This window comes from Linepithema humile, chromosome 1 (assembly GCF_040581485.1).
Source record: "Linepithema humile isolate Giens D197 chromosome 1, Lhum_UNIL_v1.0, whole genome shotgun sequence".
In the NCBI taxonomy this organism is placed as follows: domain Eukaryota; kingdom Metazoa; phylum Arthropoda; class Insecta; order Hymenoptera; family Formicidae; genus Linepithema; species Linepithema humile.
Window position 1 is genome coordinate 46,321,188 of NC_090128.1, and position 25,686 is coordinate 46,346,873.

Genomic DNA, 25,686 nt, shown 5'->3' on the forward strand with positions numbered 1-25,686 from the left:
TGTTTCTTTATCGATAACAGCTTAATTACACAGAAAACTTATTCCTATCATCACGGAACTTTATTTATCAACAAACATAACATATCGATGCGATGTAGAAATTATCTAGAATTCGACATTTATGGTATTTTATTTTCTTTCATAAAATTTCAACATTTTTTAATTATTTTTTTCGACATGAATCTAATTTCTTCCAAGTATTGTCAGAAGACATTAAGTACGGCAACCAGCTGTCTGGCTTGGAAGGAGAACAAGATGGAGAGCACGTCATCGCCGTCGGTCTGAGCTTTACGATACTTTGTGCGCCGGCCCTGACAATGAACACAAAATGGCAACGATACTAAGCACGCCACGGCCGCACCTCCACACTCCATCGTCTCGCGGCTACGTACGTACTTGTGTAGCGTGCTGCGCCATGCGAATGTATGCGTAGCGCGCGCGGGGAGGTACGCAGGCTATTTTGACGGGAAGGTCACATGACTAGACGTTCGGCGGCGGCCGATTCACACAGAGACGCGTGCCGCCGCCGTAACCGAGCTATGCGCGTTGCGGCGAGGAGCTGCAGGGATGTGGCTAGAATCTTGGAGAGAGAGAGAGCGAGTGAAAACAAATTAACAGTAAGAACTTGATAACGAAATAAAATTCTTTTTACAATTGCCCGCTATTTCATCACGCTATAAAATTTTAGGTAAGAATATTGTAATATGCACATGAAAACTGCGACGAGGCCTCTTCATTAAGCATGTCCAGAAGCACCGCTATCTTTTATGCTTCTTCCTATCGTTACGTCCGAGTATCGGGCCGAGTGGAAGCCGGAGAGAAAAGTTCGCAAGCAGAACTGTGCCGAGGCACTCCGAACGGGCCCCTTTCTCTTGTATAAATATCAAATCCGTGTACTACAATTTCTATACAACATTGTGCAGTTGTAAGGACGAAAAAGCATTGTATGGGGAAAGAGATTAGAGTAAGATAACAGGATGCGAGTCCCGGAATTTACGATAAGATAAATATATGAGTGGATTTGTTTGGATTCCATAGGCATTTAGTAATGACAGTCCTCTTTCAGTCGTCTCTTAATCCGGCACTGTTCGCGACAGAGGCGCGGCGGTGCGCAGTAGGTGGCCGGTTGTCGCCCGAGCGAGGAGAAAGGGAGGAACGGTCGCCGTCGCCGTCGCGGCCGCGATGCTCGTAGAGGGGAACGAGACAGGCATGCAGAGTTTACGGTGATTCTTTACCACCGAGCGGACATGAGCGCGTATGTGCCAGCACGCACACCGAGAGGAGATGAGCGTGCAGAACGCTCGCGCGCGCAAGCATGCATGCACGGAGTACGGAAAGATTAAGCGTATGATTTTCGAGATCGAATCGAGAATTCGAGTTAAAAACAGCGTCAGGAAAGATATTTACGTTATGGATGATTAATGATTAATCTAATCTAGTGTGGGTAAATATAGCAGAGCCTTGTTCCTTATTTCATCTTTAATTAAATAAAATTTAAATGTAATTATATATCTGTTAATGTAGTGCTCGAGATACTTGGATTCGAAAATTAAAGGAGAAAGAAATGTCGGTAGATTAAGCTTCGGTTGAGGAAAAAAATCGCCATTCGAGCAGAAATATTAATAGGTAAGGTTTGCAGTTTCTTGACACCTGGTATATACAGAGCCGGCTGAGACTCACATAATCGCGCGGAAAGCGTGCGCTAGCAGCACGCGCGAGCACCGTGCGTTAGCATATATATGTGCAGCATACATATATGCATAGCGAACTAGCAAAATATACACAAGCGCTCGAGCACGTTCGCTACACACATATACAAACGAGAGAAAGAGAGAGAGAGAGAGAGAGAGAGAATGAGAGTTCTGCACGAGCGGAGCCAGTCTCGTTCTCTCAAGGGCTCCGCCGTTCCGACTCTCGTCCGATGTTTACGCGACCGTTCGCACTCGTGTGTGTACGTGTGCGCGGACACGAGATAGAGAGGAAGAGGGAGAGAAATAAAAAGAGCAAAAGTGCGAGAAGGAGGAGGACCCCTCTGTTCGCGCGTGAGAGCAAAAAGACTCGGCGGAGCGGGAACGCGCGAGAGAAAGAGACTGAGAGGAGGACAGAAACGAGTAGAGCGAGAAACAGAACAAACATCCACACAGTCATCATCCACGAAAGCGCGGCGGGCGAGGAGAAGCGTGCGTGAAAAACGTATACATATATATCGCGGAGGCTCTGCCGTTGTCTCGTTAGCGTCTGTGCATAGAGAGAAAGAGGGGGAGAAAGAGAATAGGCGGGAAAGAAAGACAGAGACGGATAGAAAAATATTCGCATCGCAGATCGCGCGTGTATTCGCATCGTCGAATGGTCCATTCGCTCGCACGTCATCCGGAATCGAGATCGTCATCGATTGCTTCCGCGACGCTGTAAGAAATATGCGTGTTCCCGCGAGTGTCTGCTACTCATCGTCGTCTTCTCGCCTACTCGATTGCACCGCTGTCGCCGTCGCCACCGCCGGCGCCGCCGCCGCCGCCGCCGCCGTCGCCGCCGCCACCGCCGCCGCCGCCGCCACCACTGCGATCGATACGCCATTGCGTCGCGACGTGCCGACGAGTAAATCGTTCGTTTGACGATGCCAACCGTGCTGGTGGTCGTGCTCCAGTGACGCGATAATATTCGCCGGACGTCGGACGTATCATCGCCGACATTCTCGTTGGTATTTGGCGCGCGCGGTGCGGAGCGGTGGTGCCGCGGCGGCGCGGCGTCCCGATAGCGATCATCGCAGACGCCAGTAGCGACAACGACAACGTACGTGGTGCGCGCGATAGAGTTCACACGACGACGACGACGTTGTCAACGAGTGCGGGATAGCATGTATCGTACGCGCGACAACAGTGCGTCGTGGTGAAGTGACGGATAAAGAGATGATAAATAGAAACGTGGGCGCGCGCGCGCGCGCGTGCCTTTCTGTGTGCGTGTGTGTATGTGTGTAACGATGAATAACGTGCAATGAGTGCGAAAGATAAATAGACGGACACATGTGTCATTTGGTCGGTTGTGGATTGCGTTCGATAAGGCAGGGAGACTTGAGCCCGCTATGGATCGTCGGGCCGTCGTATCCGTGACCGTGCGACTCGAATCCGTGCTGCTTTCGACGCGCATCGAATTCGCGGCTACGAGAACGTCGCGTTGAAAACCGCCGTCGTAAGAAGAAGGAGGAGGTGGTGGAGGAGGAGGAGGAGGAGGAGAAGGTGGTGAAGGAGGAGTAGGAGGAAGGTAGTGGCAGGGAGCAAGGAGGGAGTTCGCGACGGAATCGGAGGGAACTCGTGAGGAGGAGGCTCTCTCTCGTTTCGAGGAGGCTCGACGGAGGACTTGCTGCGTGCGATCTCCGCGTAACGCGCTTTTCTGCCCCGCGAAAGTGCGAGAGAGGGAGAGCGAGGAGACACGGACAAAGGAGCGAGAGGCGCGGGAGAGACGGACGGAGAGCGGCTTTATCATGTGTGTGGAAGTGGTGGCGTCGCGACGGATCGCGGGTCGCGGCGGTAGCAGCAGTCGCATCGTTGTCTTCGTCGGCGGTGTAATGCAACGGCGGGAGGGGCAAACGTAGGGAGGAAGGAAGGACGGACGGACGGACGCGCGCGGACGGGTTATACGCGTGTAACTCGGTCTCTCGCGCCGGACGGAGATCGGAGTGAGAGAGAGAACGAGTGAGAAAGTGCGAAAGAGAAAGAGAGAGTGAGTGAGAAAGAGAAGTGCGGAGCAGCAGCGCGCGGATTAGGAAGAAGCTCGCGCGGTGAGATGGACCCGGGTCTGTCTCGCGATTCGGAACGTCGATCCGCGAGCAAACGCGGAGAATGTGGTGCGACGACGAGAATCATCGCGACGGCGACGACAACGACGACACACTGGGCTCGAGTGACATGGAAGTGGGATCGCGAGGCAGTCGAGTCGCTGTGCCAGTTGTTCTAGTGCTCGATTCCCGCTGCCACGGCGTGTTCCGCGACGTGAAATAGAGAAACGCTCGTTGCAGACAGTTGTGGGATACAATACGGAGTATCGTATCGTATAATAACGCGATATATCGATATACGAATGTGACAAACTCGTCGATTTTTTTTTGTTTTTCGTGTGTGTGAGCGCAGCGACGAGAGCCGTACACGTTTAAGAGCACGACCGGCGGCGAGCGTCTTCGCGTTCGCTTCTCTTCGCTTCTCTTCTCTTCGCTTCTCTTCGCCGCGTTATCCTCTTCCACGCGGAGGAAAGGCACACACTTCTCTCGGAAACCGAGAAAGAACGCTCACAACACGCGGCGCAGCAATAATGGAGACACTACTGCCGGGCAACACCACCGCCAGTCAGTCGTACAGTCCGCAGTTGAAAACCGTGCTCAAGACCTATCAGCTGTCAGCCGTGAAGAGTCTGCAGGGTCCTAGCTCGGCCCTGCTGGGCATGGACTGTAAAGCGCTGCTGCGCGAACAATCGGCGATCTCGTGCTTCTCGCCACCCGCCAGTCGTCCGGCGGCCAATTGCGGCCTGGAATCGCCTGGGGAGCAGGCGCCGAAGGACATCGTCGAGAAGGAGGGTCGCGAGACGCGCCCGGTGACGCCCGTGATCAAGGCGCCGCGATCGTTGGAGGATTCGGACGAGGATCATCCCTCGGCGGTGGATCGTCTGAAGAGCGTCGAGAAGCGCGAGCTCGAGTTCCAGATACCGATATTAACGGCGCCCGATCAAAACTGCTCCGAGCGATGCGAGACGATCCTCGAAGGCGAGAGGATATCGTGCTTCGTGGTGGGCGGTGAGAGGAGGTTATGTTTACCGCAGATATTGAACACGGTGCTGCAGGACTTTTCTCTGCAACAAATCAACCAGGTGTGCGACGAGCTGCAGATCTACTGCTCGCGCTGCACCGGTGATCAGCTCGAAGGACTCAAGCAGTCCGGAATCCTGCCGCACAATGCGCCATCCTGTGGTCTTATCACCCAAACCGACGCCGAGAGGCTCGTTAGTGCTTTGCTATTACGGACAGAATCCTGCGATCCTTCTCAAATCGGCCAGACGCAAGATTGTCTCGAAAAGAAAGTGTGTGGCAAGAACGACGACGAGGAGGAAACGATCGCCAAGTTCAAAGTGTATCACGAGTGCTTCGGTAAGTGTAAAGGCGTTTTCGACGCGGATCTGTTCGAAACGGACGATTCGGTATGCATCGAGTGCCAGGAGTGCAACTATCAGTTCTCTCCCCAACGTTTTGTGAGACACGCTCACAGATCTCTGGAAAATCGTACCTGTCACTGGGGTTTCGACTCGGCAAACTGGCGGTCGTATCTGCTGCTCTGCCGTGATCAACCGCACTACAACAAAGCGCTCATCCTTTTCCGAGAGCTGAAGGACAGGCATTTTGTGCTAAACTCCAAGCGAAAGCTGGAGGTATTATCATGCATTTTTTACGAAATTAAATAAAGTTAATGTCATACATATTTAATAATGATACTTAATATATTTATAAAATATATTAATCAGATCATTTTAATATTACACATATCTATACATAAAATAATAATACACATACTTGACAATACTTTATGCATACGTAAAATATAATAACTTTCAAATATATATTTGAAATTTATTTGATTTGCAACATCGCAGATGTGTCTGAAAAATATGTAAACATAATTATCTCTTATTTAGCTACGACATGAATACGAAAGGTTAACCAAACGCACAAAGAAGGACGTAGGGAAGAACGATTGCGCTGGAATCTACAATGGCAACGGACTAGGCATATATCATCCTGTGTCCCAAATGCAAGCAGCTGATCCTTACTTCCAGATGCAGTGGACATTATTCGAGCTCGCTGCCAGAGGCGCATCCGCATTTCGGCCTTGGAACTCGACGAGCAATTGCAAGCACAGGGACAAGTGAGTGTTGTAATTATTATAACACAGCGTGTTGTATATATTTTCCACAAAAGAGATTCTCAGAAATGACAGTAATATTATTTTTTTTTATCGACAGTTCAACATTGGTGCCTGCGTTTCTTAGTCGAGGTCCGCCTGTACTGCAACATCCTGAACGTGTTATCCCGCTTTCGGAGTGCGAGCGTTTCGAGCCGCATTTCCAACCCAACGTGGCACTGGCGCCTATACCGACGCCCACTCAGATAGCTCAGATACCGCCGCCTTCTTCCGTTCATCAGCAACGACGGCATCATCACGAGCATCGCCGTCACAATCATCGCTCGTCGAGTCCTACGAGCGAGAAGCAAGAGTTGCTGTCGCCAGTCAGTATCAAACTCGAAAAAACATCGCCGACTCAAGCGGCCACTGCAGCTTCTTATCCTCTATATTACGTGTCTGATGAAAATCAGAAGGAATCGACGCCACCGAAGGATAGGAAGGAGAAGGACGGTGAGGAGGAAGAGAGCAGCACGGCTGTGACATCGTCCACGGTGAGCGTGGAACCTCCACTGCTGGCGGCTTCCTCCGAGGTCGGCACTTCCTCGCCATCGGAAAGCGACTCTGACACGGACGGTAGTGCGGCGGCGGATCTGGAAGAGCGACTGAGAGCGTTGGACGTGCCGCAGGACGTGATAGAGCTAGCGCGTCGCGTGGCGTCGGAGAATGCGCAACTACGGCGTCATCGGCGGTCGGACGCGCGCGAAATTTCGAAGCTGCGCAGTCAGCTGCACATGCAGAAGTTACAACAGGAACAATCCATCGGTGTCGACGTCGCCAATGAGGATGAACAAGATAAAAAAGAGGACGTGGCATTGACGGCGGCGACAGCGCCGCGTGCCAGTGCAGCCGATAGCACCGAGGGCGACAACGAGGAGACCGACGCCGCGAGTCTACCATCGAACAATAAAGAGTCTGAGCCCGCCAACGTGCTAACGACTAATAACGAGTCGGATCAGTGACTAGGATAACACGGAAGTTAATTTAACACACATACACACAACTGCTCAGCGATTACCGCGACGACGCTCATCCGTTGGCCGAATAAGCGTGCACTGAAATTAGTACATTAGGTATATATAAATATATATATATATATAAATATATATATATATATATATATATATATATATATATATATATATATATTACAATTCTAAACTAAATGAAAAAAATCTGTCTAGGTTTATGTGATACGCGACGAGCCTTTAAATATTATCGCAGTTAATTCGAAGTTTTTAACTAAGTAAGTAAGCCACGTGCTATCCAACTCAAAACATCGGACTGGAGGAGGAGTCATCGCGGAAAGAAGCGCTTCGCGAAATTCACACTGACCAATCGATCACTGTCAGCGAACATACTTTGCCTTCCATGTTTGTCGATAATCACGCGTGATACATCCACTTCCTGTTTGCAGTCTAGCGTTTCGTGGATAACGAAGATAGGCGTTTTTTTCCGAATGAATTTTGAGTTGTCGAGTTCTACAGTCTCGCGAAGAAAGACGTGTCGTTTCGTTAACATTTCGTCTCGCGATCGCGTGGATAATGTTAGCGGATTTGATAGGGTGATACTCCCGTTGGGAGATGTGGCAAACCGATGCCACGAGTTGGACAGCCACGTCAAGTATACTTGTATCGGTCGATTTTTTAATGAAAATCGAATGTAGATATTGTATTATATATGAAACGGGGGAGTATAGAATTTAAGAGATTATACCGCGCCAATAAAACGATTACATTTAGTGCGATATTGCGATAAGACGTTTCGCGTATATTAAATATATGCGAAGTGTAAAGATTTTTACGGTCATTATTTTGATCCCTGAATATGAACGATGAGAAAATAAAGAGAGAGAAGAAAAGAATGAGTGAATGAATGAAAGAAAGAAAGTTTATAGTGAGAATGAATTGAAATTGCTTTCCATTCACATCTTGGTAGTCATGATCGCATGATGTAAATATATTGTGGCATCATAAATGTATGTTTATAATTAATTACACTATCATGACGAAATAATACTAAAGTACAAAAAAACCTAGGTGCTATATTGTTATTCTAGGTATGCTGTAAGCATAAACCTAGGTGTGTTCCAGCAGCTCGTACTACATTGTAATACCCAGGACGTTATATACACGTTCCGAACCGAATCGCCACGGTTACAATCTTGTGATTAATGCGTATGAGTGGGATCTGCTTTTTTATTTTATGAAAAAGCTCGGTCCATGCCTAATGAGAAGGAAACAAATTCGCGTATCTAAAAGTTATTTATTTGATTCATACAGTAGGACCATAATTCGAATCATTGTTGATAATAACATATTCGATCGTTCTTACATTTCCAATCATTTTATGTGATTATCAAGTTTGTTTAATTTATTAATGATGAATTTTGTGATTTTCATAATAGGTCACTTATAAAATGGATCGTCGACGATCTGGTTGTTTCTCTTTTCCGCCCCAAAAAACGCTCTACATTTTTTTTTTTTCTTTCTATTTTTCCTTTTAATTTGTGTGCTTTTTGAAAATCGCGATTGAAAGCGCAATGGAAAGTTTATTGTATGTGTGGACACGTACTGTATATAATTTCTGTTGATTACAATATATATTTTGTTATTAATATATAATATTTTTACTAAGATCCGCAGCTGAGGAACTTATATTCTTAATATATAGATATATATTTATATTTATTTTGTATATTATTGTTGGTACAGTTTACTTTAATTGTATTTAATATATTGAATGGTCCTACTGTGAAAGAAAATGAGAGATATGCAGAAAATAGTGGGCATGCTAAGATAGCGTTTCCACTTTATATTTGTCAACATTGGAAAATTATATAAAGAGAGAATATCGTAAGACGCAGAGAAAGAGAGAGAGAGAGAGAGAGAGAGAGAGAGACGCAATCGCGGCACTGACGGCGATTTCTGAATATCTCTCGAGTTTTAGCAGAGACCGAGTGTTAAATTATGTTGCATATTATTACATTTTTTTATTGCGGATTTTTATTTCCATACGGATTCAAGTTGATTGTTAGGACTGAGATGATACGAAAAAAAGAAGAAAAAAAACAAAGATTATTTTTCCTGCATGAAAATACTCCATATATACGAATGTCTGTGTATCAAATTATATTATTACACGCCACAATAAAGGAAAATAGATTTTTTAAATATATTCATACGAAATATATATATATATATATATATATATACACATATATATATATGTATATATATATATATATATATATATGTGTGTGTGTGTAGTGAAGCATGAACAAACAAGCAAGATATATGCACGTGTAAAAGAGGATGTAGATACGGAAAAAAATACATACATATATACCAAACATATATATGCAAGAGGATAACTTTTATTACGGACTCTGTTGTCATTTATTACACGTACAGTCGATAATGAGTGATAGAAACATTTACCTTTTATATTCTCCTTTACTCTCCCTCCCCCTGCCCTCTTTATTATACTACGCTTTCATCTCGCCGCTTGAATATTTTTGCACCGAGATACGTGACGGAGTTCCCAGTGACAGGATATAATGTAATCCCCGATTTAAATATGCTATTATGCGAAAGTATCTGTAAAGATGGGTATACACGAGCGAACGAACGGATGATGTAAATTTTCCAGATTCGGAAGATGTTTACTTATCATCACGAATGCAAACAGAATGCCCGATGGCGTTCGATTTGCGTTCGGTCGAACAACTTTTACACAAATTTATTCTCTCGCGCTCCGCGCTGTTTGTTCGCACACGGTACACCTACCTCGAGAAATATAATCTTGATTTTATAATGACTCTGTGGAGATCGCGAAAATCTTTCGAGATATTCTTGCGTTTATGTGTACCCAGGACGCAGGATGTGGAAAACTAAACTGTCGGGATTGTATAATAGACACGCACGTCTATGCATACATATCCCTTCTGTCAGCGATACAATAGCTATAACAATATAAATCGTATACTTGCATTATAATTCCATTGTGTAGCGAAACATGATGATTTATTGAATACATAACCGTGTATCAAAAATACACCGCATGTATACATATGTCGAGACTGCTTCGAAGATCTCATCGTACATACGTTTGTCTTATTCCTTTTTTTTCTTTCCTTTTTTTTTTTTTTTTTTTTATATAACAACAGTGCCAGTAATTCTTACATCAAGTTGTGGAAAAAGGAAAGCACAGTGAGAAATTTGATATTTCCATATGTTTATGATAGAAAACGGAAGAACTCATCCGCGAGTACTTGATTCTGGTGTATATCTGAACGGAGCGAATGTTAGATTTTCAAAGCAATCTGTTAATATAAAGCTGACGATGTATGAAGTAATCGACGATGTAGAATAGAGAATACATTCATATATATATATATATACATATATGTATATATATATATATATATGCCCTATGTAACATTCGGTCAATATACATAAGACACGTTATATTGTAATGTTACAGTAATGTAAGCATCCCACCTAAGATATAAAAGAATGTAATAGTCTATGTTTTTCATACACGTACATACATACACACACTCAGTTTAATGTAGAGTTACCTAGAACGTAAAAGATAATTCGTAATACCTAATAATTAATATACAGCTCGGTTTCGAATACATTTTGAAGTCTGTGTGTAAAAACAGGATTTCGACGAATCATGTAACTGCCATGACTTAAGATGTATTTCAATTTCGCATGGGAGATGTATTTTAATTTCGAAATGAAAATATATTGCAAATAAAAAAAAACAGAGTACATACGATACCTGGATTTCATTGAAAAAGAAAGAAAGGGAAAATATTATTGGATTGCGTACATGTGTACGACACTCGAGATGCATCGCGCTTATAATATAATTATGACATATGTCACGAACTGTATCGAAACACACTGCTGACGCTCGTTTAAACGGGTTCTTTCTCTCTCTCTCTCTCTTTCAAGGGAGCAGACGTCGGAAGTAATTTTTATCGTGCGTTTCACGACTATTATCTCTGTTGTTATTATATATTTAGTCTGACTTTCGAAACACAAATTGTAAATGCTAGCTGATACGACCTGACGACCTATGCGTGTGCGTGCAATCGTGTGTCGCGCTCGTTTTTCAATCGGGAAGTTTTTTATCTCGAGACCATTCGACGGTCAAAATCGCGTGAATTTTCGCCCAATGTGCGACGATGACGCGCGTTTTATCAGCGATACCATTATCGCCAAATGTATAACGCGCGTATTATGTACCCTGTGTGTCTGCGCGTACACACGTACTCTGTCATTCTATTTTTAACTTATTACAAAAACAAGAAAGTCGTAAAAACGTAAGAGCATCCGATACGAACGATGTACGCACATGCGTATGTATGAACACATGCCGAAGAGGAAAATAAACTATTTGAATAGACGATAAGGCATATACACACACACACATATATATATATATATATATATGTATCATTGCATCGAGCGTTTTGTGCGATAACAAAATAAACGGACGATGCAAGACGTTATTGTGTACGTAAAGGAGGGAACTTTACTCCGCGACATGTCGTGCTTCGCTTTGCAGCTTAAGCGGAAGTTTCACTAGCGGAAAAATAGATAATCTGTAATCGGCGATAGTTTATAACGTGAAAACGACTCCAGAAAATTTCCAGAGATATGCATTCTGCTCTCTCGACCGCTAGAAAAGTAATCTCCCGCGTCTACATTAATTCGCATAAGTACCCAGACTTCATAAATACCTGAGAGACGCCGGGCATCTTCTCGAGCGTCTAAAATCATTTCCGATACCTCTCAGACATCTCTTCTAAATATCTGGTATCTCTGAGACGTTGATTAAACATCTTTTAGACGTCTTGATTTTTTAAAGCGTTATTTAGACATCCCTTTAGACGTCATAAATTTTTGAGATATTGTTTAGCCATGTTTTAGGCGTTCTAAAATTTTTTAGATGTTGTTTAGACACCTTTTAGACATTCTTTAGACGTTCTAAAATTTTGAGACGTTGTTTAGACACTCTTTAGACATTTTAAATTTTTGAGACGTTATTTTTAGTCCACCTTTTAGATATCCCTAATCTGTAAGATGTCGTCTAGACGAATTTTTTGTGTCGTTTGGGTAAGAGACGCAGTTGTATCTGAAATTGTTATCGGCAATTAATTTAAAAGATGCGCAGAGGAAATTAATTCATAAACACCTCGAGAACGCCGTCGCGCGCGATCTCGCAGGGAGAGGGAATAATGAAACCCTTTGTACGCAATAGTTTATTTTCTTAACTCACACTCTTATTTATTTTCTCGCGTGAGAAAACTGTATCAAGCATTAGAGTAAAACGGTCTCTTGCGACTACGTTAGGATTTACTCTTAAGAAAACTCCAGCGTGTCATTAAATTACACTACAACAAAGTGCAATACGAAAGTACAAAGTCTGACCTCTTGTTCTCTCGAATTTTGTAAATTTCCCCCTCACCCTCCCCCTTTCCACGAGGGAGAGAAGAAGAAACGAAGAGAAATTGATCGATCGCTCATCTTTAAGTGTTCCACGCCCTCGTAAGTCGTAAGAGAATTGCGAGGGCATAAATTAACGATAATGAGCGCCGGCTATTTTTCGCGGCGTTACACCGTGATCTCGTCCAGCCGAGATCATATCTCGCGCAGCGATAAATTTACACCGATAATACAGTGAAGCTCCATTTATAAAGGGAGCGGCCCGCTCGTTCTCGAAGTTTCGTCTTCGCCGTGGACATGTAGTTGCGCTGTATTATTTAAAAAAAGTAGGGACGATTTTGTACCGAATCGATTTTGTACCTATTTCACACACGTAACACACACAGAGACACACGTCCGGCGATCCTTCGTTAGAATCTCGCGACTTCTGTACGCCTGAAAAGCAGTACCGAGAGTAGTATATATATAATATATATATAATATATATATATAAAAGCATTTCTACGGTCTCTCATATTAGCCAGAGTTAACGTTAATGGTACCTAAGTAGTCGATTCGCAATCTACGATGACTAAATATTCGGCACAATTAAGACACATAATTGTACATATACAAGTATTTTCCAGAAAAGAGAAAAGAGAAAACAACACCCGCAATTGTTAAGCGTAAGTCAGGAGAGCTCTGTTATATAGGCAAAAACGAATATACCACCGTCGTTTATATTAATTGAATACAATAAAAGCAAGTTTCGAGCAAAGTTTATATACGTCTCATTCTGTGTCATTGATCGCAACTTCTCGAAATATCACACACTTCGCTTCAACGAAATTAGCATGAAAATTTTACCCAAATATTTTATTTCATCACGAAATGATAAAAGTTTTCTCGAAATTAATATTTGTCAGCAAAATTAGGTAATTATTATTTGGAGAAATGCTAAAAGTGCTGCTTCAAATCAGAATTTTAGAGAACAATTTTTTATACCAATATTATTTATTTAAGAAGAGCTTTATTTTTCAAGAAATATTTAGTGGTAATAATTTTTGAAAATGTATGTTACTTTATGCTTTTATTTTTGACGTAAAAATCTAAAAAATACAAAAAAATGGTATGGTACGAAAATAAAAATCCTTTTTCCATCACATTTGGAATAAAATCCTTTCTAAAATTTATATTTTCCTTATTAATTTATTTTAACTTTTTATATGCAGTTATGTATTAATTATTATCAGTTATACATTAATCATGATTCTCTTCACATCTAACTTTATTAATTATATAATGGGAATATATCATCTATTACATTTCTCGTATAGCCGTAGCCCAGCTCAATTCCAACTATTTTATTTCAGTTCTACGGATATCTGTCCTTTCGGAGGACAGCGTCACATTTTATATGAATCATTATGAAAACTTAACGGAATCAATTGCCGAGCCGCGACCGCGGCTCGCAATCATCCCGTAGCGCTCTCTACCTGCCGTGTCCAGGATTAATTCGCGATCGCGGTCGCGAGTCCTGCCCGAGGAACGCGGAGAACGCGTCCGTTCGCCGTGGCGAGAGGTGTCTCGTTTAATCGCGGTCGCATGTTTTCGCGACTTTAACAAAATTCTTTCGTTTTTTCACGTTTTACGTTACACGATTTCCACCGTATATCTCTGAGGAGCTAAACAGGACGCTCGCATTCCGCGCGTGCCGCGACGTCTGGACCGTAAGAGGCAGGTAGTCGTTCGGCCGCGCTGGAGATGTGAGTCATTCCGAAGCGAGATATCACCAACGAAATCACAGAATGGCCTTCCTGTGTCCCGTGCGTATACGTCGTGGAAAGAAGAAGAAACGTAAGTAATGAGCGCGTAAGCGACATGAGTATTGAGAGAGTAGACGAGATCGAACGACGACATAGCAGTTCGGTCGGTGAGAGCCAGTTGTCACATTCGGCTCGATCACCTGTTGCTCGGGACCGGTTATGCAGCTTCAAGTCGAAGCGACCTGGGCCGAGTTCAAGCACCGATTACGCGCAACTTTCGATTTTTCTTCTACCAGAGCACACGAGATGATTTCCTCCCACATAAAAATATCATTTTTTAATTTATTATTATTTTTATTTTGTAAATATACTCAACTTTTGTATTATCTCGAAAATTATGTTTTATTATTTTTTTTTATTTTGTATATTATTTTAGAATTTTTGAAACATCATTTTTTTTAAATCTTCAAAATTTTAGAAATTATAAAATTATAAAATCTTTATCGAAACCGTAAAACCGTTTAAAAAAGAATGAATCCTATTTTTTTTAAAATGTTTTATGTAAATTTATTCGTATCGTATTTGTGACAATTATTTGATTTTAAATAGCTGGAACACATAACTTCAATTTAGAGAAAGACTGCGTTGGAGGTGGAAGTACAGGACTTGGTCTAGGCACCAGGGTACCATTGCCTCCTGGACGGATAACTGGAAGCGCGAGTATCGAAACTCTCGTAAGAGTCGGCATTGAAAAGGAAAATGGGCTTTCTCCAGACAGTAAAATGGTCATCGTGCACGACTTTACTCCCTGCGTGGACGATGAACTTCAAGTTAAAAGGGGCCAGGTTAATAATTAATTAATAAAATATTATTTTACTTCGATGATTCTTTTTCTCTTATCATAAATCACGTATTACAGAAGGCATATTTGTATCATGTATATCGTAATTCTAGTATTTATAACCAATTTTCCTAATTTATTTTATGCAATTATTTTACATAACAAAAAATGATATAAAATAATTTTTATTTATTATATTATATAATATGATATTTATTAAGAAAGGATTGTGCTAACAATATTTTAACATTTTAGGTGGTTAACGTCCTTTATAGAGAAAATGACTGGGTGTACGTGATAGCGGCGGATACGCGTATGGAAGGTTTTGTGCCGCATTCATATTGCGCACCGTACACATCGCAACTGGCGGAATTGACACTTGCCAGTTTGAATAACGTGAAGAAGAAGCTGCCACGATCCAGCGAGAACGATTGCGATCTTCTTACCACGGGCCGCTTGCAAGAGACGCAACAGACCGACACCGGATCTGCTTCGGATTGTGAGAGCTACGCGCGAAATAATATCACTACTGCAGACGTCAATGTCAATCGCTCCATCACGCAATCTCAGAATTCCATACAGACTATATCGTCTCAGCCGGATGTACATCCCTTCTTCAAGGTACCGCTTGGCTAAATACCAAGTGTCAAATATCTATTTTGATTTTGAATTTTTTTTTTCAGTGTCGCTATAAATTTTGATTCATTTTAGAGAGCGCATCAGTGTTTTATTGTATTCTCGTGGATTCTATTGTAATTTTGTATTCCTTGCAGGATCCATCGGCCGGAAGATATATTGTCCTTTACACATTCGTGGCGCGAGACGAGAACGACGTTAGCGTCGAGAGAGGTGAATTTGTGACGGTGCTGAATCGCGACGATCCGGATTGGTTTTGGGTGCTTCGACATTGCGATGGTAATGAGGGTTTTGTGCCGTCCGGTTTCGTCTATCCCGGTCACGTTCTCCATTCTTACGCGACGGCTACCACGACAGCCGCCGCCACCGCCACAACAAATACAGCGTCTGCGGAGACTCACAGTCCAGGTTGGTGTTTGATTTAATCATTGACTCTTACGGAGAATCGTAAGGCTTTTTAAGATGATAAAAGTTTCGCTTTATAGGATGCATTTTTTTATGAAAATAAAATTGGAAAAACTTAAAATGCATATGACGGAATTCCATTGGCAATTCATCGTTTTGCATTGACTTTGCAGGCAAAGGCACGGTGGGCAATATAACGGGAGGCGAGTCGCTGCAGCAAAAAGGAGTGCGAGATTTCCGGGATGAGACAACCGGTACGGAGTTAGTGGTGCTTTACGATTACAAGGCGCAGGCGCCGGATGATCTATCGGTGAAACGGGCCGACTGGATTTACGCGGATCTGGGAAATCAGACGGTGGACGGTTGGTTGTGGGCCTACGCGCCCAAAACCCGCAAGTACGGTTTCATTCCTAAAGCGTACGCGCGACCCCCTGCCATGACCAGCTTATGAGCTTAAGCCGTTCTTGTACGTACTTTTATACGCGTATATCTTTTATACATATTTTTATGCAATATAAATGTTTTTATACACAATGTCACTTGCTCCGTTCGTTTTTCTTGCATTTTCCTTGTGATTTATATATTGGACGAGTATACATTTTCGGAAACGGTAATACTTACAGCTTAAAGGATGAATGTATACATACGGCCTGCATTGATACGTAATAGACTTAGTGTACAATGACATTTACATTAAGACTGGTGCAGCCGGAAGTGATGTGACCGATCAGTCCCTCGTGAAGGACAATACAGTCGCCGGCTAAGAAGACGTCGCGTGGACATTGAGCGGCTCTCAGAGACGTAACGGGGCCCGTATACGTGAGCGATCGGAATCCCCCGTTCTCGATGTTATCCACTGCCTGTCGGACCAAATCGATCAAATCCCATTACGCATTTTTTTGAGCACTTGTTACGGCAAATCGATCGAAATACGAATACCTGGATACTACACCGAAGTTTGTCGGCTGTATCGCTGACATCTAATCCAGCCACCCAGGCGATGATGACATCTTTTTCACACTGGCCTTCTCCGCCGGCGTGTACCTCTTCGCAATTTGCGTAACTGCGATTGCTGTGCAAACGCGCGGCCAGCACCGGCAAAGGCAATCGATTTCGATACTTGGCATTCACCTGATTGCCACCGAACAATCTTGCTGCGGAATCTCTTATTGTTACAGAAATTTGTATGATTAATTAGTTGAATCAGTATTAATCGTGGAATCGCAAACTGCATTCGCTAAAGAATTTTTTTTAATTGATTGACAAATTGAATTATTTTTCATGAGAAAGATCATTATTGTTTTCTGCAAAATGTATACCATGTATACTAATGCTTTTGTATAAGAGATACATGGCAGATTTATATGATTTAATGTACTAACGAGAGCTTTCCGGATACCAACAAGAGAGCTAGACATCGACTGGAGTTGCAGGAGAGAGCTCCGTAGCTGATGATGAGCGTGCTCTTAGTGCCGGGCTCGACGCTGAGAATAGGTACCTCGGGATGATCGAAGAGGAAATGATGTGTGAGCGCCGAGAAGGCGACGTTTACCGAGCAATCCAGACGCGGGCAACGTATGGGTCTGCGGGAGCAATCGGCGGAGGCCGGCAGAGAAGAACTTTTGACCTTAATTTCGGAGGCATATCGATCCACGTCGTTTCTCCTCGTCAGGTTGCGATAGCCATACCGCTGTCTTCCGCAGCTCTTTTCGCAATCTATCGCCTCGTTGTTCGACTCGCCGGACATCGTCGTCCTGCTGCAAGCCCACTGATCGCGCCGCAATTCCAATGGATGAGACGGCGATTGCAAGTACATCGGTGAGTCGTACGTTCTTCTCAAGCGTACACAATCGCCGAGATCATTGCTTCTGTCCTGAGAGAAGCTCCCGTACGATCTTCGGGATTGCAGATGCTCCGCGCCTGTGACAATTGATGTATTTTTGTCTTCAAATGATAGGGTAAGCTGATGCAAGTGGAAAAACAGGGAACGTGTATGATGAATTTCATTCAAAAGATATCCTTGAATTTCAAAATTTATAGAAAAAAATAATCTGTTCGTTATTTGGCCCCGATTTGCCACTTACCGTAGTCTATTTTATTTAGTTTTCTTTGTAATATAAATTTTGATCACACTTTAAGAAGCTTTGCGGATTAATTACCACTGATGAAATACAATTGATCAGCGAAAATTTAATATAATCGATATAAACTGAATTTTATTGACCTGATCGAATGGAAAATTTTTGTACGCAATGTAGACACAACAAATAGCCTTCGGAATTCTGCTCAGAGTCGCCGACACTGCCGCCCAGATTTGTTTCGTTGATAATAGTGCGACAAATCGCGCATTCTCCAATTTGCGTATCTTCTTGCTCGTCTTTGTTCTCTTCTTCTTCTCCTTCTATCTTGGTATTCACTTTCTGTATTTCTACGTCTTCTTCTTTTTGATTTTCATCAATTTCTTGTTTCTCATCCTCTGCCTCGTCTTCTGTAGTTTCGCTAGGAAATTCTTTTCTTTTCTGCACTCTGTTGTCGTTATCCGAATATTTGCGTTCGAGATGAAAATAATTCAATCCCTGTAACGCAAACATTTCTTTTCTTTCAGATAAAAAGTCCAACTTTAATTCACTAGGATTACAGGATATTCGTGTTAATAAAATTAATTTGTAAATTTATTAAAGTGATTATTATGTCTGTAAAAAATATTTATAATAATCAATAGTTCTCGCAAAAAGTGGGATTTTTTTATGAATTGACTCTCCATATATTTTTACAGCAGTTTGTGTCGCACTGCGTTTATGGTTGATTGAACACACGTCTGTAAAAATGATATGAAAGCCATTGTTCTCCAATTTCTTTTATCAGGCAAATTTTGCGAGATCCGCCAATGCATGTTTTTGTCGTCCGTGGTAGTCTCGTGCGTACAGATATCACATGCCTTGCGATGATTGTTTATCGCGCGGCCGGCGACCCTCTCGTTGTCCGTTTCTTCGTGAAGCATCCTCGCCGTTTGTCGGCTGTGCCTTATCGTCTGCGTTTTGATAACCTTTCGTCGATGACGCGCGTTTCAGCGATCAGACGATCTTCGCCACGAGTGTTTATCCTCGTAACACGCGATTGCGGTTTCCGGTGTCTGAAACTTAACTATCGCGTAAAAAACATTTTTATAATTACTCTTTTTTTCCTGCGATAAAAGTTATTAATATGATTATGTTAACAGTTATCTTAATATGATCATAATATTCTCTTCGTGATTTTTCAATTTTTAACTTAATGAGGAAAATAAAGTCAAATTAAGCCTCAAATTAAGATTGGAAGATAAGGTCTAGTTAAAACTAATTGACAAATGTAATTTTGTATTATCTATACTCGCTACGATGTCTATTTTTAACCACTAATTACTCGGAAGCATTATCAACTCCAAATTAGCTCAAGAATTCATCATTAAGCGTTAATGCGAGACACCCTATACATTAAAGAATGGCCGATGTTTATCGATGAGCTTACCAGTTTTAAAGAGCTAATTTTCTCTCCTTAATGATTATCTCTATGGAATTGAAAAAGATATATTGTAGCGACGAGACGAATTTTTTAGATTTCCGAGGTGACTCGTGACGCGAGTTATTGATGGCCGATTGAAGTCCAATTGACGAGCGTTCCCGATTCGCTGTAATTTAGTCCAAGAGAATTTACATTCGTCAGAGCCAGAAATGCTCGATATGTACGGTATTTAGATCAAAAGTATGAGGCCATATTGACGTCTCAGGAACAAAGAAGAAACAAGCTACGATATCAGCGCAACGTCGCTGCAAGAAAATTCGATACCCGGTTCATCGTGCTATCTTTCCACAAATTTGACAAATCGTTCAATCTTCAATCAAAGTCCACTTCTTGATAGAAACAAGGTGATATATATAATCATTGATCTTTAGGTTTTTTTCATTACACAATCGACGTGTGCCGCCGCGATGTCTATCTGTTTGAGCGATAGTAATCTATGATACCTAATTTTAAATAATAAAGGAAAAATAGACCGATAAGATTAAAGTTTGTCTCTTTACATTTACTTGTAAGAAAATCATACATTTTTCATAAATATTTAATATAAAATAGTTATTATTTCTGTATTACATATATCACATAAGCGTTTATTCAAATTCGCGTTTCATAATAAAAATAATCTGCTATTTATTATTGGCAAAATTAATAAAAAAGCGCACTAAACATCTTATTTTTAAAATTATATACGTAGAAAAATATTCATGATTTTATTTCACAATTAACACGATTTGACGAAAATAATGAGAATCAAATTTCGAGGTGTAAAAACATTAGTTTGTTACTTTATTTTAAAGGCATTTTATTCTAGAAGAAATTTAATTCAGTGCCACAATATTTGACGTTCAAAATAAAAAAATAATGGCAAATAAACTTTTGTTCAGTTTTGTTAGAAAAGAAACAAAAACTCTAAGAAATACTGCTGCAATACTTGAAGCATTGTGAATGTGAGGTACACATATGATAGCTGCTTGTTAAGAAAAGTGTTTTATTAAAAAAGCACATATTAAAAGATTAGAAAATAGTAAACGATACGACACATATATCGTTTGATCAATTTTTAATAACAAGTATATACTTAACTGCTTAACTAAATGATGACGTAGATTTGTGCATTCAAGTAAATCGTGTGTATCTAACTTTTGAATGATCGAACGTCTTTGATCGTGTTGACACTGTAAGTTTATTTTTAAAAGACGTAAGATATTAATATCTAACTAAATCTTCAAAGATTTATACAATACGCATCATTGATTAACATAGCAGCATATATTCAATAATTGGCTGCTGTATAATTGGCAGCAAAGTTGTAGAAATGATTCTTGTAACATCTCAGGAACGCGAGAACATTCTACAGCTTAAATTATGACGCGTCAGTGTTTCATTGTGCACACTTGAGCTTCCTGAACGTTAATATTAGCTACTTACACATATGTTGAACGTAGAAGTCATTTATCACAAGTAATTCTATCCTATCGCATTGTTCTTGTACTTATTTCTTAATATCGTCCGTCTTTGTCTCCGGATAATCGCTGACTAATTTATGCCTCGCGTTCGCTAATCTTTCCGCACTCACCGCCTGTATGTTGCCTAGACGAGAGTTATCCAGTAGTGTCTTCAGGTGCTGTTTACCGTCCAAATCGATCATGCTGCAACTCTTGCCTCTGATCGTTGATAACGCGGACGTTGACCCAAAAAACGACAGTAACGGTAACTCTTTGATGCTGGCGGTTTTGCTGGCTAACTTTTTGAGATTGAATCTCTCGTCGAGACGTTCCGTGCTCTTGCTATCCGTAGATCTCGCGGTCGACCTCAGCAGATTCTTCAGCCTCCGCGGACTCGAATTGGCACTGCACGATGCATTTTTATGCAGAATATTAGAACTAGACCGTGTTTGCGATAACGTGACATCGCTCTGCGAGCCCACACGGTGTTGATTAACACCGAAGGCCGGTGCAAAACGTTTTTTTGATAAACTAGACTCCGCAGGCAGGAACTCGGCATTAGAAGCTTGCGTGGTAGATAAATTTGTAAGTTGTACATGGCTCTTACTAACTAAAGTATCATTCACGTTATTTCTTCTTTGTTCTTCGCTCGTAGCATCGACATCGATGCTAGAAATGTTGATATTTGAGCTGCTCTGTGCTCTTCTGCTCTTAATGTCGAATTGAGAGGAGGTTTGGTTTGGCACGTACTTGGATATATCTGCGCTTCCCGTTTTTTTCATAGTCCTATCTTCGAAAGTAGACGTACTCCTATTCACTGGACTGTTGTTCAGCGACTTTGAAATGTTGTTCTTCGAAACGAGCGTCGATGTACCTTCCGACGGTCTGCCGACGAAAGTTTTCAAATCTTTCGCAGTCGATCTTGGAAATTGATTTAAGCTGTGCGCATTAGATTGTTCGGCAGGTAAAAGATTGTAGCATGTTCCATTCGCGGTGCCGACTTCAACAGCGTCTCGTAAATCAGAAGAACTTTGCGCATTTCCTCGCTCCTTCACGTACGACGATTTCTCAACCGATAAGCGATTCAATTTCTCCATACTGGCTTGTAACTCCAGTTCCCATTGCGTGAATTTGCTCTCACTGCCGTCCACGGATCTCTTATCAAGATGCTCCGCGTCCCCTCTTGTCATACAAGGCTTCTGTAAATTTTAGACAGACAATAGAAATTGACAATTTTAACATTCTACGTGAAATTGACTGTTACATATTTTTACTAACTTCGATAGCATGCAGTTTTTCGTTGTTTCCACTTTCGTTATATCTAACGGGTGATATTTTACAACTGTCGTTACTGTTGAATTCGTTCTCATACTTCTGATACATGTCTGAACCAATGAGCTCGGCACCAACGCCAGGTTCTCGCGGTCCATTAGCCACGATGTCTGAAACGTTATGTATTAAATAAAAAAGAAAGAACACATACTTTCCTCTAAAAACGTATTTCAAACTACCATAATCTCTTCGTTGCTGATGTATCTGATTACTAATTTCCTCCAATGTCCGGAGACTCGTTGCATAATTGCGTTTAGTTTCCTTAACAGTTAGCTGCAAGTATTCCACTCTTCCTTTCTGCGTCTCCAGCATTTGGTCGCATTGAGCCTTCACTTCAAAATACGGTCTAGCTTTTATTATCGCACGTCGATGCTTCTCTTCTAATTGTACTAGCTTCTTTTCGGCGTCGTGAAACAGCGTTGCTCTCCGATGATGTTCGCGGCCACATTCCGCTTTTTTGTTTTCCGCGTCCATGACCTTGATAAGATATCTCATTTTATATCTTTATTACGATGCATTCATGTATTAATTGGCAGAAATTTATCATTGCTAAAATTTATTTCAATACGATAGACAGACAAACATATTAATGCAAGTAATTACAATAGACAAAAATAGATAAATTAATGTCAGAATGTTTTCAACGGTTTTAAATGCTTCATAATGCTATAAAATGGATGCTGAAGAAAATTGTTATCGAACGTATAGCGTGATTACCACGCGCTATACGTTCTACTCTGATGCTTACTTTAATAGTGGCATGATTGAGCATATCCTGCCATGCCTGGTCGAAATTCCACTCATGCTGATGTGACATGAATCGCGCTTCGGCCAGAGCTACCGTCTCTTTCGCGGCCGCATGAATTTCGCTGGCTCTTTGAAATAGCTTTGCCTGCTGTTGACATTGCACCTGCAAATTGCATGAGGAAACGTCTCATTGTTTCATTTATATAACAGTCAGCTCAGCAGCAATTCAGCTATTTGTAATTTAAATTAAGTGCAAAATAATGCAAGATGATTAATGTTCAGAAATACAAAAAGGTACAAACAGTATTTATATTAAAAATAAAATGTTACATTCGGGGATATAATAATTGAAAGAAATCTAAAAAAAAAAACATGTGATTTTAACTTATGCATAATTTTAGCATATGCATATATAGCTGAAATAGTAAATCATTTTTATAATTACATGCTTTTGGACTGGATTATTCTAAAAAGCATTTTGATAATGAAATTAGCTTCGTCTAGATTTTTACCTGAGCTTGGCGAGCCAGTTCCAAAGCTTCGTAATAACATCTTGCCTTTTCAATACAGCTAGTACCCAGTTTCTCTGTTATTTCTTTCAATCTTCTTGTTGTATCAGAAAGAAGCTGCCTAAAAGCGGTATGAGCTTCCTAAAAATCAATTAAAATCAAATAAATATTGCAGATATGTTTAAGTTAGATATATTTTCTCTGTATATAGATTATAAATGAATATATTTTTTACTATAAATAAGATTGTTTCTTACATCCAATTCAGTCTCCAGCTTATTAATATCATCTGTTGCATTGTTTAAGTTCTCCAATTCGATCTAAAAGACGAGTTTATTTTATAACATATATTATTATCTCATATATATTATCTATAATTTGCATAATTTATAATACGAAAAATCACATAAAACATAGACATCTTATAAGTCTTTTTGTTCATAGGTAGAATTATATAATATTGTGTCACATGCTGCAAACTTATACTTAACACAACATAATCGAAAAATTGTTATTCTATTATCGTGTATTTGCCTTATTTGATGTAACATTACAAAATATGGAAAAAAAGGAAATATAGTTTTATAGTAAATTTAAAGAATACTATTAATAATATTATAAAATAATATTTATTTATTTATCATTATATACACACACACATAAATATACTATTTTATTTTCCAAAATATAAAATCGCGTAAGATATAAAAAAATATGATTCAACAAACGATAAAAGAAATGCATTGTGATCACACACATATGAAGCAAAGTCTCCAAATTTTCCATATAGAATAATACCTTTCGGCAGGACATTGCCACCGCACAAACACAATCGATTCATTCATAATCAAGCGCATCTCACCGTACATCCGTCGGTGCAAAAGACGGAAAGTGAAAGCAAAGTAGGACGATGTACCAGGCGGTGTTAGGCACTATGATCGCACCCGCGAGCCAACAAACATAACCAAAATGCACGGGCGCGACTCGTGCGTAAGCAACCGCCGAAAGGTTCATTCAGGATCCTACGAGCCGATGAATGTTCGGAAAAGGCTCGGCAGCCAGGGTTACCTGTATGCGCGGGTCCAACGCGCCTTCCGCGTCCTCCGCGACGTCCATACTTCGACTGATGCGGCGCGCGGCATTTACTGCGCGATGCCGAGAACGATGTCAACTCATGATCGCCGTTCTGCGAGCACAGCTGCAAGCGCCGCGGGACTTTTCGACGCAGTTTCAGGTGCACGGGATTGCAGGGCGAATGTTTACATCCCGCGACACCTCCCTCGCGAGCCACGGGCGCTATCGCGGCTAGAATTCCACTTTGAACACCACGGAGACCATAACTGCACTATGAGACTCTCAGATGCGAGTGCAACGAGCGAGGTGGTACTCAGCCGAGAAGGCGAACCAGGCGGACTGATATACGGAATGAAAACTGATCGTATCTACACTAGCGGAGATAAGTGCCGTGAGTCGCTGACGCATCTCGACGATGCGTCAACACCTGCATCATCCTCGGCCACCTCGGTCTCCACACGATTGGACCGTCCCGGCGTTTCTGTTGGAGCCGCAAATCCGATGACCACTGCAACGAGAGATTTACGAGACGATGAAATCGCGTAACGCCGCTCCGGAAATGAGATTTGAATCTGGCGTGGATTTAAACGTTATGTCATCATGTCTCTCGTCGTAATTGTTCCATCTTCATTTCCCGTGTCTTTTTATAAATTCGCGATTTATAAATAGTGATACAAATTGAGAAATAATTTATAGTGTACGCAGCTTTAAGAATCGCACATTTAGAATCGACATCTTTATTCAATCCTATGAAACTTAAGACAACTGATGTACTGTTTTATTATCAAATAATACACATTGATCGCTTGATCATAAAGAAGAAAATACACTTAGCTTCTTTCTTATTGTTTAAAACAAATTGAATTTTACGAGGAAAACATTTAGTAAAATTAAAAACTTGTGAAAAATTAATGTATATTGATTTAAGAAATTAAATAGATCTACTGACCAGGACAAAATTTCAAAAAGAAACGCTACAAATAGCAGAGAA

The 25,686-nt window shown here is 41.3% G+C and overlaps 4 protein-coding genes across 5 annotated transcripts; 2 read left to right on the plus strand and 2 right to left on the minus strand.

Annotated features, from left to right (window-relative positions):
- Positions 1-89: 89 nt before the first annotated feature.
- Positions 90-13,165, plus strand: Snoo (Sno oncogene). The gene is made up of 7 exons (XM_067347308.1): positions 90-617; positions 689-964; positions 1,067-1,440; positions 1,525-5,409; positions 5,674-5,903; positions 6,001-7,012; positions 7,124-13,165. The coding sequence occupies exons 4-6, from the start codon at positions 4,303-4,305 to the stop codon at positions 6,899-6,901; spliced, it is 2,238 nt and encodes a 745-aa protein (XP_067203409.1). The 5' UTR covers positions 90-617; positions 689-964; positions 1,067-1,440; positions 1,525-4,302; the 3' UTR covers positions 6,902-7,012; positions 7,124-13,165.
- Positions 13,166-13,899: 734 nt separating this feature from the next.
- On the plus strand, positions 13,900-16,564 carry Dlish (Dachs ligand with SH3s). Of its 2 annotated transcripts, none has more exons than XM_012362663.2 (5): positions 13,900-14,239; positions 14,782-14,993; positions 15,245-15,610; positions 15,763-16,033; positions 16,204-16,564. In XM_012362663.2, the coding sequence occupies exons 1-5, from the start codon at positions 14,191-14,193 to the stop codon at positions 16,479-16,481; spliced, it is 1,176 nt and encodes a 391-aa protein (XP_012218086.1). In that variant the 5' UTR covers positions 13,900-14,190; the 3' UTR covers positions 16,482-16,564. The 2 variants fall into 2 exon arrangements, with proteins under 2 accessions (XP_012218086.1, XP_012218085.1); XM_012362662.2 differs by having other exon boundaries at positions 13,901-14,239; positions 14,758-14,993.
- A 135-nt stretch (positions 16,565-16,699) lies between these two features.
- Positions 16,700-20,406, minus strand: LOC105669608 (uncharacterized). The gene is made up of 6 exons (XM_012362661.2): positions 19,538-20,406; positions 18,969-19,174; positions 18,255-18,606; positions 17,413-17,950; positions 16,970-17,195; positions 16,700-16,890 (listed from the first exon to the last, which is right to left on the minus strand). Exons 2-6 carry the CDS (start codon positions 19,029-19,031, stop codon positions 16,702-16,704), a joined length of 1,368 nt encoding a protein of 455 aa, XP_012218084.2. The 5' UTR covers positions 19,032-19,174; positions 19,538-20,406; the 3' UTR covers positions 16,700-16,701.
- A 150-nt stretch (positions 20,407-20,556) lies between these two features.
- LOC105669604 (SH3 domain-binding protein 5 homolog) lies at positions 20,557-25,385 on the minus strand. Its single transcript, XM_012362657.2, has 7 exons — positions 24,690-25,385; positions 23,879-23,941; positions 23,625-23,762; positions 23,114-23,275; positions 22,545-22,842; positions 22,312-22,475; positions 20,557-22,232 (listed from the first exon to the last, which is right to left on the minus strand). Exons 1-7 carry the CDS (start codon positions 24,735-24,737, stop codon positions 21,081-21,083), a joined length of 2,025 nt encoding a protein of 674 aa, XP_012218080.1. The 5' UTR covers positions 24,738-25,385; the 3' UTR covers positions 20,557-21,080.
- Positions 25,386-25,686: the final 301 nt, after the last annotated feature.